The sequence below is a fragment of the Camarhynchus parvulus genome, chromosome 3 (genome assembly GCF_901933205.1).
Source record: "Camarhynchus parvulus chromosome 3, STF_HiC, whole genome shotgun sequence".
NCBI classification, from domain to species: Eukaryota; Metazoa; Chordata; class Aves; order Passeriformes; family Thraupidae; genus Camarhynchus; species Camarhynchus parvulus.
This window is the reverse complement of record NC_044573.1, coordinates 86,599,901-86,611,701: the sequence shown is the minus strand read 5'-3', so window position 1 is coordinate 86,611,701 and position 11,801 is coordinate 86,599,901. Positions and strand designations below refer to the sequence as shown.

Sequence of the window (11,801 nt, the reverse complement as noted above, 5' to 3'; positions counted from 1 at the left end):
GCCATTCACAACTAGTCTCTCTTCAGTTTTCTGGCCCAAATAGTATAACATTATTTGTACAGAGTGGCATTTATGCAGAAGAAATCCTCAGAAAAATTCAGCCCACACCAGCATTATGATTAAAATCATTATTGAGTAGGGAAGTTGAGGGTCAGATTGTCATACGAATTGTGTGATTGAAGCTGGAATTCCCCTATGTTGTTTGAAAGCTTAATTATCAAACTACTTGATTTCCTGGGATGAGGAAGATGTTCTTGCTGCCCGGTTATTCTGAAAAAATAATGCTTTCAGGACAGCGAAGACAATGTTTAAAATCTCAATAGAACACAAAAAACATTTTAGCCCAGACCTAACTGAAGCATTTTTGGTATTGCTTGTCACAACTGTCAAGAGGAAAGAATTCCAAGTTTACTCAGTCCTTCAAAACTGCAGCCAATGCTGATTATTACAAGGATTTGTTTGTTTGGCATTGATGCATGATTCCTCTTAGGAAGAAGTGGGCTTGACATACACACAAATATTGCTCCAAAAATTGCTCTGACACTCCATGCTCAAGGAGTGTGTTGTACCATCAGCTCTGCTGAAGGCTTGCAAACTCTCTTCTGACCTTTAAGAACCTCCCTATGCCCTACTTCCAGTGCTTAGTGAGTTTCCAAGGAAAGGTTGAAACCAGAAAGAGGAATAGGCTTTGTTTGAGCTCAGAGGAAGAGCCTGGTAGAATTTCAGAAGAGGGATCAATGATGCTTGACTGGCAAAACTAGGCAAGGAAGTGGGAGGAAATGATCAAGTACAGGGGGAGGTCTGAGTGACCCACTGGGGCTGGGTGCCTTGCTGAACACAGTAACTCAGAGCCACCTCTGTGAAATCAAGCCCTGTGCATTTGTTCCTAACAATGTTTTTATATTAATTCAGCAGCTTTAAAAAACCCACATTTCTTTTCCATCTCTTTTTTTTAAAAGACTGCAGTTCCCACTAAAATTCAGTATGCTTTCACAGTTACCTCCTGTCTGCATAAGGAATTTCACTCTTCCTAAAGGTATTACTGGTGTGATTACCCCATACGTTCAGATTAGTGCAGTTGAAAATCCACCCTCAGCCCGTGGGGATCCACAGGGATGCAGTGATCCACCTGCAGCCTGTGGGGGAGGTGTCCATGCCAGAGTGGGTGGATGCCTGTAGGAGGCTGTGATCCAGTGGAAGACCCAAATGGACAGGGAGAGCCCTTGCTTCCAGGCTGGAGCAGCCTGTCCTTGGAGGACTGCACCCCAGGGAAGAGTGACCCATGCCACAGCACTTTTGGGAGCACTGTCTGCCCATGGAGGGGACTCACATTGCAGCAGTTTTGGGAGGACTGCTGCTCATGGGACGAGAATCGTGGCAGAGAAGCTCATGGAGAACTGTTTCCCATATGAAGCCACAGCCTCACAGGGGAAGGACTTCTCTCCCTGAGCAGCAGAAGAAAACTTCAAGTGACAAACTGACCAAACCTCCACACCTGTCTTCCTGCACTGTCAGTGGGAAGGAGGGAGGGGCTGGGGCTGGGGGACCAGTGTTTTAAGGGCTTATTTTACTTCTCATTATCCTCCTCTGATTTTGTTAGTAATTCACTTTGCAACTTCAATTGAGCTTGGTTTGCCCTTGAAATATTTCTCCTGGTCCTTATCTCACTCATGAAACCTTTGTTATTTTTGTCTCCTCTGCCCAGCTGTAGCAGGGGAGGGTGAGTGAGTGACTCCTGTGGGTGCCTGATATTTGGCCAGTGTCAAACCATAACAACATAGTAGATGGAGACTCCCTTCTTACTGTAAATCACAAGGAAAAGGTGAATGGGGGATAGCTACAAATTACTCCTGAGGAGATTTTGATTTGACACAAGAGGAAAAATTTTCACAATGAGAATATAATTTCCCCAGGGAACTAAGTGGTGGATTCCCCATGGCTGGACACTTGTAAGATTTGTAAGAGGCTGCTGGACCATGTGGTCAAGACAATGTTTTTGCCAAGAAAGTTGGAACCAGGTGATACTTGGTATTCCTTCCAACCTGATATTCCATGATTTTATGAAAATGAAGCTTTGTCATTAGTTTTTTGTAGCTGTGGGCCTATTTTTCAAAAGGAAAGCTGTTTACCTTGTTGCTGTTGGGGGGGCTGAGCCTTATGTCCCTCTTGTCCACTCTCATTTCACACATTTGACTGACTCTAATTTCTATTCTGTTTTTTCATTCTTACCTTGTGGTGTAGCTCCACCCACACAGTGATGCCCTTTTGTTCAAAATGACAAGTGTTACTTTGCAGCGGTTGTTGTAAAAGCCCATCTGAGCCTGAAGGCAGCCAAATAAATCTGTATGATTAAGCATTATACAAAGCACAGCCAAGAGAAAGTCTTCCTGTTCTCAGACTTCCACTTCCCCCAGTACTCTTCCCCTCCCACGCAGACACTTGCACTCTTTTTATCTCTCCCATGGGATGAAATTCTCCTGGGATGTGGAGGTTTGGCTTTATATTATTCCTGAGGTTGCCTGGCAAGGATGCAGAGATAAATTATTCCAGTGTATGGTATAAGCCCCAAGTCAGGATACACACATGAGAGACAGAAGATCAAAGTTCACATCTCTGAAAATATATCAGGATGTGAGACATAATCTTTGAAAGCTGTGGCAGGTCTTTATGGAAGCAGTGACCTAACTCCACAAAACAGAACATGACTGAATCCCCATCAGCTGGTCTCCTTTCCTCTGCCTGGAGTTAAGCATGGAAAATCTAAGAAAGTGTAAAGTGCCAGAATTTTCATGGTGTTTTCTGTGTGTTATTTTAGTTCATAGAATAATAATAATCATAGAATGGGTTTTGTTGGGACCCTCAAAGACCATGTAGCTCCAACCCCCCTGCCATGGGACATCTTCTGCTAGACTAAAGTTCTGTCCAGCCTGGCCTTGAACACTTCCAGGAATGGGGCATCCACAGCTTCTCTGCGCATCCTGTTCCAGTGCCTCACCACTCTCATCAAAAAGTGTCTTCCTTATGTCCAGTCTAAATCTGTGCCCTTCCTTAACCATAGGGCTTTCCCCCGGGCTCCCAGCTGGGAGCTGGGGTACCCAGTGGTTCACCCTACACTTACCTGAGGCAGTTATTACCTGCTGTAGTTATCTTCACCTTCTCCTCCCTTTCCTCCCATGTACCTGTGCATTTGCAGGATCCAGGCTTGTCCTCCAGATTTCTAGTGGCCAGGCAGCCCAGGGAAGCTGAGCTCCTGTGGCTGGGCAGAGGCAGGGAGAAAGGCATGGAGAGGAGGGGTCATTGTAAAGAGCGCCCGAGCACAGGCTCCGGTCTCTCTTGCTCACTGTGAGAGCCAAGTGCCTCACTGAAAACCAGTGAGCTGGGACTTAAGTGGCCTCTGATCTTTCTCACTCTTTTTTCCCCACAATTCCTCTCTTTTCGTGTTCACGTTTTCCAAGGAAGAGGCATTTTCACGGACAGCTCTGGAACGGTATCTTTCTGAGGAGGGTAAGTTTTTAACTCCTCACTTTGATAGTTTTTAGAAGGTGGCATTTTAAAGCAGGGGGGAGGCTGGTTGGTATAATGCATTGTTTTGGGACCCCAAGTGTCCTTTGGCATGACTGGTACTTAAGCTAAAATAAAGTAGGTGAAAGCAAACAATCATAGAAAACCAAATCGCTCAGTGTTTTCAAAGTTCAGTAACTTGGTTTTATAGGATTGTTTGATTTGTTTCAGTAGGGTTTGCATGTCCTGTCACTTACAGTGCTTGTGCACTAAGCTACCTTGTGAAATTTCTGCTGATGGAAAAGCGTTTCTCAGGAAAAAACTTTGGAACATTAGCGAACATTTTTGAACAGAGAGCTTAAAGTGTTGTATTTAAATGAGCTCTGCAATGATGCAATGAGACAATAAACATTAAGTGCTACATGTATTAAAAATTTTAAGTTACAAGTCTCTAAAAATACTTAGAACAACAGATAAGTCTGCCGAAAGAATATGCCCTCACCAACTTTAAAATTGTGACTATTAATATGCAAAGCTATAACTATGTGTGTAACGTACAAAGTTATCCAAAAGTTTTGTTTTCCTTCTTTTTCATGCCAACAAATATATGCGACACTTGCAACATCATAGGGTTTTTGCAACAAAAGTTGTGTTAAACAGCCAAGTATGCTAAAACACCAGCTATACCTTCAACTGAACCTGTCTTAAAATGGCAAGCTGCTGAGATGTTGCTATTCTGGGAGGTGACTCTGATAGGTCTCAACAGATGCAGCCCTGGAATGCAGCCAGAGCGGGGGAGCCGGGCAGCAGCTGACCCCTGCGCTGGCACAGTGGCATATCGGGGATCGCAGCTCACGTCAGCACAGGCTGACACTGACACTCCGGGCACACATGGCCCTCTCCCTCGCCTGCTCTGCACATGGCTGTCACCCAGCAGCAGCAGCAGCAGCAGCAGCAAGAAACTGCTGGTGCTCACAGGCAGCAACCTTTCCTTTCTATAATTAAATTACCATTTTGTTACACGCTCTGTCCTTAAGGAAGAAGTGGTGTGCTGAAATTCTGAGATTGAAATATTACTGAAGTTTTTTGATTTAATTGTCTACAATAAACCAGTCATTTGATTTATAATTAATTAGCATCATTTTTTCATGTTCAAGTTTTTATGACTGCAAGGATCATGTGTAAATTGTTTTAAAATCAACACTGGAGATAAATTGTGTGTTTGAATCTATTTGAATGCTGATCTCCACAATTCTGTTTAAATTGTGTTATTGAAGATCAGTGCTTTCCTTCGAGTATATTTGCGCATACATATATTTTTTCAAAGTAACTCCTTTGTTACTAGGGGCTGTCTCACATTGCATCTGACAAAAAAGTGGCTCTTTATTTCATTGAGAGCTTGCCTAGAGGTGATATATATAATTTAAATATGTGTTCTTACATAACAATGGGACTGATTCTTACCTTCCCATATGCAGAACTTGTTTAAAATAACACATCCTGATAGAGTTTGTGTGACATCTTTTCAAATAGAAGTTAGACATCTTCTCCCTCAATCTCCACAAAATCCTAGAAGTGTGATTATGGATTTCAAATTGCTGATACTGAAAAGCGATCCAACTATGCTATGAGCAGAAAGTATTTGCACATCTGACACAAGAAATAGAACACTATCAGTCTATAAAACCAAAAGTTACAAAAACCTGGAAGCAGTTTCGAGCAGGACCTAAATCTAAAATCAATGTGACATCCTATTGATATCCTCTTTCTCTTTATGTCTCATCTGGCTTTTGTTTCTTAAAGAATTTTTCCCAGTCTTAGTATTTCCTGCTCAAGTTCTGAACTCACCTGTAAGTCTGTAGCTCTGGAGTAAGGATGAACAAATTTGGGGGCCCATATTTTTCCTATGCTTCAGGCTAATGAATTCAGGTCTAGAACCTGTCTAATTTAAATAAATATATAAATTTGTTATATAAAGTTAAATTCTAAATAAATATATAACTTTATTATATAAAGTTAAATTCTCTAAATGGGTTTGCCAGAATGTAAAATTTGGCAAACCCATTTAGAGAATGGATTTGCCATTCTCTAATGACAAACTCTGGGAAACCCATTTAGAGAATTTAATTCTCTCAATGTGGTGATAATAGGTGAATGTTAATTTATGATCTTGTTATTTAAAACAAAAAGGAGTTACTGAATTACTTGTAGGTATATTTTTCACAGTTGGAGTATTGATTGTTATTAATAAGCAGCCATTCTGCAACCTAGAACTTAGGAAGACAGGTTATCCTGTGTGTTTGGCATTATACGTGTTGACAAAGGTTAGATTTGTTGCATAGTCACTTAGCTATTAAATTTCACAACTGTGGTGTTTAATTTTATTTTTAGCAAGTGCTTGGCTGTAATATTTCATTGCAGTCATGGCCCCTAAGAAGAAGAATGTGAAAAAGAACAAAGCAGATATCAACGAAACAACTATCATTGTGGAAGATAGCCCGCTCAGTAAACTACATGGCTTGAATGGACTCTTGGAAGGAGGAAATGGTTTCAGCTGCATCTCATCTGAGGTTTCTGACCCATCATACTGCCCAAACCTCTTGGAAGGTCTAAGCAAAATGAGACAAGAAAATTTCCTTTGTGACTTGACTATCAGTACCAAAACCAAATCTTTCAATGTTCATAAGGTAGTGATGGCTTCAAGCAGTGAATACTTTCACAACATCTTAAAGAAAGATCCATCCACTCAAAGAGTGGACCTCAATGATGTGTCCCCAGTGGGTCTAGGTACTGTTATCACCTATGCTTACACTGGAAAACTTACTCTCTCACTTTACACAATAGGTAGTATTATTTCCACAGCAATTTATCTACAGATTCACACCCTTACGAAGATGTGCTGTGATTTTCTAGTCCAAGAAATCAGTGTTGAGAACTGTATGTACATTGCCAATATTGCAGAAACATACGGACTAAAAACAACCAAGGAAGCAGCGCACAAATTTATTAGAGACAACTTCATTGAATTTTCAGAAACTGATCAGTTCCTAAAACTTACTTTTGATCAGATTAATGAACTTCTTGCAGATGATGACTTACAGTTGCCTTCTGAAGTTGTTGCATTCCAGATTGCAATAAAATGGCTGGAATTTGACCAAAAAAGAGTAAAGTTTGCTGCCAGCCTCTTAAGTAACATCCGTTTTGGTACCATCTCAGCCCAAGACCTTGTCAATTATGTTCAAACTGTGCCAAGAATGATGCAAGATGCAGACTGCCACAAGCTCCTAGTGGATGCCATGAACTATCACTTGCTTCCCTATCACCAGAATACACTTCAGTCCAGAAGAACAAGGATCCGTGGAGGTTTCAGAGTCTTAGTTACTGTTGGGGGACGCCCTGCTTTAACAGAAAAGTCTCTTAGCAGAGACATCTTATACAGAGATCCTGAAAATGGATGGAAGAAGCTAAGTGAAATGCCTGCTAAAAGTTTTAATCAGTGTGTCACAGTGATGGATGGATTTCTCTATGTGGCTGGTGGGGAAGACCAGAATGATGCCAGGAACCAAGCCAAGCATGCAGTCAGCAATTTCTGCAGGTAACTGCTATTTCTTTAAAAGGGATGTAGGTATCTGTTCCACAGAAGGCACGTAGATTGACTAAGCTGGCTTGTGTCATGCAACATGAACCACTTGGATAAAGAAAAAGGGGACAATGTAGGGGAGGTATAGATGCTATTCTCTATTAAACTTTGAATGAACAGAAATATACAACTGAAGTTATGCAAAAAATTTCACCATGGTTACACATGCACACTGAGAAGTGAGGAAGAACTGAAGAAAACTTATTCCAAGTGAAGGAAGTAGATAGGAACATAAATAGGAAGTCATGGGATGATCTAAGAAGACTTCTCAAATTTTTGAAATCTTTTGACGCCTCACAGAAAATTTGGAAAAACACCTTTTAGATATAGCCTTCACTTTCTGTTCATTCACCATATTTTCAACAGCTTTTGTATTGAATTTCATATAGTCTTTATTATTATTATTATTATTATTATTATTATTATTATTATTATTATTATTATTATCAGGAGTTTAAAAACAATGGTACCATTGCTTGAAGGCTGTCTTTTACAGTGTACCCCAAATAATACCTTGCTTCTAAAATTTTGCAGTTCCTGTCTGTAGTCATCCAAGACTGCACTGGTGATAGCAAGGTCAGAAGAGTGCATACGCTAACATGCAATGTCACATGGGCAGTAGTAGTTTTTAAATAGTTCAGCCTAAAGGCTGGCAGTGCACAGCAGCTTGAAGCAAAGGCTGGAGGTGGGAAAAATTTTATCTGCCTTTTATCTACTAACAGACTATGGACATGCAATGGCATTACACAGCCACAGTCCTACCAGTGCTTCCTTTTCTGCTCACAGAAGGAACAGTCTGCTTCTCCTGAGGACACCAGGAGTTAATGAATGAGGAACATTCTCTAAATCAATTTTATTGCGTAATCTACTTCGTCAGAAAAATATCTGCCCTCTTGACCTTCTGCCCTTAAGCTATGCCTCACACTGTCACAAGGAGTTGTGTCCTCAGTGCTGACCTTGGTTGCAGGGAGGAGGTGGGGGAATCCTCGTTGTGCCTTTAACCTTGAGCATGTCAAGTCACATCAGTATGTCTGCGGACTTGCAGATGACAATGCTGAATGCTGAATGACAATTAGTATTTGCTTTCTCATGGTCCTTTTCTCATGTGGTTCTCTGGTCCCCTTAGCATGCAACAGAAGTGTGTGGGTCCACTAATGTACTTCACGTAGCATCTTCAGGAGTCATAATTTGCCATTTCTTATTTCAAAGTAGGTCATTTAAATGCCAAGGACAAAGAATGTTATTTCAGATAGCAAAGGTGTTAGAAAGCACAGATGCTCTTTCCACATAAAACTTACTCCATTGGAGTGGCAAGGAAAGCATACTCACCATTTAGAAAGCGTGAAGAGGGTGCAAGTATAAATCACAACCTAAAGTTTTTAAAAACTCTCTGAGTAACTTTAGACATCTTTGCTGTGGGTGTAAATTGCAAAACAACTTCTAAAATTTCTGTTGCATCTTGAAATTATCTCTTCCTAGTATTCTAATGAGATTATTGTACAAAATCACATTACAGAAGAATCAGATTTACTTCTTTAAAATAATACCAGGTTTGAATGATACAAAAATATTTTTTTCTCCAATCAAAAGCTAAATTTATTTTTAAATTTAATCAGGAATACCAGTTTCATTATGCTGACTTTTAATAGGCTAAATAACTAACTAAAATTCTATCAACTTTGCTCTTGCAGCAGTGGCATAGGAGTCCTGTATAATTTAGCAGAGCACTAAGTAAGACTTACCTTCTTTTCTGAATCCTTTCAGATATGACCCTCGTTTCAATAGCTGGATTCACTTGGCGAACATGAATCAGCGGCGCACCCACTTCAGCCTGAATGTCTTCAATGGGCTCCTCTTCGCGGTGGGAGGCCGCAACTCCGAGGGCTGCCTCTCCTCTGTCGAGTGCTACGTGCCTGCAACTAACCAGTGGCAGATGAAGGCCCCGCTGGAGGTGCCGCGGTGCTGCCACGCCAGCGCCGTGGTGGATGGCCAGATCCTGGTCACGGGAGGTTACATCAATAACGCTTACTCTCGCTCGGTGTGCATGTACGACCCCAGCAAAGATAGCTGGCAGGACAAGGCCAGCCTCAGCACCCCGAGGGGCTGGCACTGTGCAGTGTCCCTTCTGGAGAGGGTCTATGTCATGGGTGGGTCTCAGCTGGGGGGGCGAGCAGAGAGGGTTGATGTTCTCCCTGTGGAGCGGTACAGCCCGTACACAGGCCAGTGGAATTACGTGGCGCCGCTTCAAACCGGAGTTAGCACGGCTGGCGCCTCCACTCTCAACGGGAAAATTTACTTAGTGGGTGGCTGGAATGAAATAGAGAAAAAGTACAAGAAATGCATTCAGTGCTATAACCCAGATCTCAATGAATGGACAGAGGAAGATGAGCTGCCTGAGGCCACTGTGGGCGTATCTTGTTGTACTATATCCATGCCCAACACCAAGACGAGGGAGTCCAGGGCCAGCTCAGTCTCTTCTGTCCCAGTCAGTATCTAAAGACAGGTCTAACCAGCAATAAGTAAAAATGTTTACCAGCACGGCAATATAATTAACCCTTTAAGTAGAATTTTTGTGCTTATATAGAAAAAAAAAATCATTGGCTTTGCAAATGTGCTTTGTAACAGTGCAAACTGGCCAGTTTTCGTGAACTTTAGTACAGGTGGCATGAAACAGCACATTAGGGATAAGGTCAATTTTCTTAGCAGGAAAAGAGAGTTAACCCATAACCAGAGAATTTAATTCTCTTCCTGACTTTGCCACTGACTTACAATACCATCTGTGGCAAATCATTTAATTTCTTTATGCCTTGGTTTCCTTACCTGTAAAATTGAGATAAACTTGCTTCAGAAGATTGTTATGAGGTTTTTTTAACAGTAATTTTTAAACACTTTCAGAACCCAAAATGAAAGTGAAATATGACTAGTAATAAATCTCAATATAAATCAGCAATGTGCCATGTCATCATAATATTGATCAGTTTTGTTGTTTTCTAAGCATTTTCTGTTTTCACAAACAGAAGGGGAAAAAAGGCAAACCAAAAATACCACACATAGCATGTGCACACCTTTCCTTTTGCGCAGTGGTATTCACAAAAACTTCTCAAAGCATTTTCTCCTTCAGAAGGTAGAAAGAGTTCCTCATATTCTGCCATGAAACCCTTAAATTCCTGTATCAAATGCTGTGACATGGCTTTCAAGATCTGAATCCACAAAATACTTTAGCTCCCATAAGCACTGTGGGCCAGCCCCAAGGGGCTACTTTGGGTGCTGGGTGGCTCTCCTGACCTCCATGTACACCAGGCAACATCACCTCATCCTCCTCCTCATGCCAGGGAGACATCCCTCTCATTCCAGGTGGAAAAATCTGGAAGCTGAGTTCATGCTAGGAGACACCAAGGGCTAATGGCATCTGAACATGGGGAAGATGCACAGACCAAACTCCCTTACATTACCCCAGCAAATAACCAGTGGAATGAGGAACAAAGATGGAATAAAGACTTCAGGATCTGCCGTTTAGAATTTGTGTGGGAAAAGAGGAAATCATGGGAAAACTCCCTTAGCAGAAATATAGAGATACCTTAACATCTTTCTTGCCAGATGTAGGCACAACAACACCCAAAGTAACCTTCTGGGTGACATAATGCATCTCCTTCTGAAGCCTCCATTAGAGCCCTTCCTAGGGAGATTTCATTCATATTATTCCAAAGGCTAGACGAATGCTCTTCGTGTTGAAGTTTTCCCAGGAGTCTTCACTCAACTTAGTTTGCCTCCAAGAACTTTTCTTCCTGATTTCAGCATGAGGTGAGGGAATTAAGCATGAAACCTAATCCTATTCCCATAGCCAAAGGGATATGCAGCCCATCATTCCCGTGAAGATTTGATATCAAAGGACTGCTGTCTGCACAAGATGTCTACATCAGCATGAAATGTCTGCATCCTTCTTTTGGGGAGGAAAGACAGAATACAAGGAATTAAAATTACTTATTATAACCAGAAGGGTACTCACCTTAACCTATTCATGGAGGCTTCACATTCAGTTTCCTCAGATTATCACTGACAGCTCCAGGCTTCAGTGCCAATGAGAAGCCATGTTCTTAGCAACGCTTATAAGGCAGACAAATTTTTATCTCATTTGCAAAAAGGGAACACTATAAAATTGTCTGTCAGTGCAGATATTGTTGAGACAAGCATTTTCAGGACCCAAGCTCTTTGTAGCTTTGTGAAAGCTGCATATTGAGGATCAGCATGAGCATGACATGGTATAAGAGATGAAGTAATTCACTCTGTCAGTTGGGATTAAACTCCATGGTACTTGGTCCTGTTTTCCAGTTCTAACTTAGGGTTCATCTTTGCATCCTGAATACACAATTTTAAGTTTGAAATTGTAATTTTGAGTACTGCATATTATTAGAATATACTGCCACCAATGACTTGTGGTCGGAGTAGCACTGTCATATAATTTTGATTCATTTAATTGGCATATAGTTGTTCTCTACTCTGTGTCATTCAAATAATAACAAACATGGAACAGTGTAACAGAGTACTCTTACTTTAAGTATGAAAATTCTGTTCTTGCCCATTCCAGTCACCAAAAGCTTTTCCTGAAGGAGAGAAAAATTTTCTATTTTCCCAAGGCATAAGCATGTGTTCCATATGAATG

The 11,801-nt window shown here is 41.3% G+C and overlaps 1 protein-coding gene across 1 annotated transcript; it reads left to right on the top strand.

Moving 5' to 3' along the window:
* The first annotated feature begins 3,325 nt into the window (after positions 1-3,325).
* On the top strand, positions 3,326-11,557 carry KLHL31 (kelch like family member 31). The gene is made up of 3 exons (XM_030945595.1): positions 3,326-3,504; positions 5,893-7,096; positions 8,906-11,557. Exons 2-3 carry the CDS (start codon positions 5,925-5,927, stop codon positions 9,636-9,638), a joined length of 1,905 nt encoding a protein of 634 aa, XP_030801455.1. The 5' UTR covers positions 3,326-3,504; positions 5,893-5,924; the 3' UTR covers positions 9,639-11,557.
* Positions 11,558-11,801: the final 244 nt, after the last annotated feature.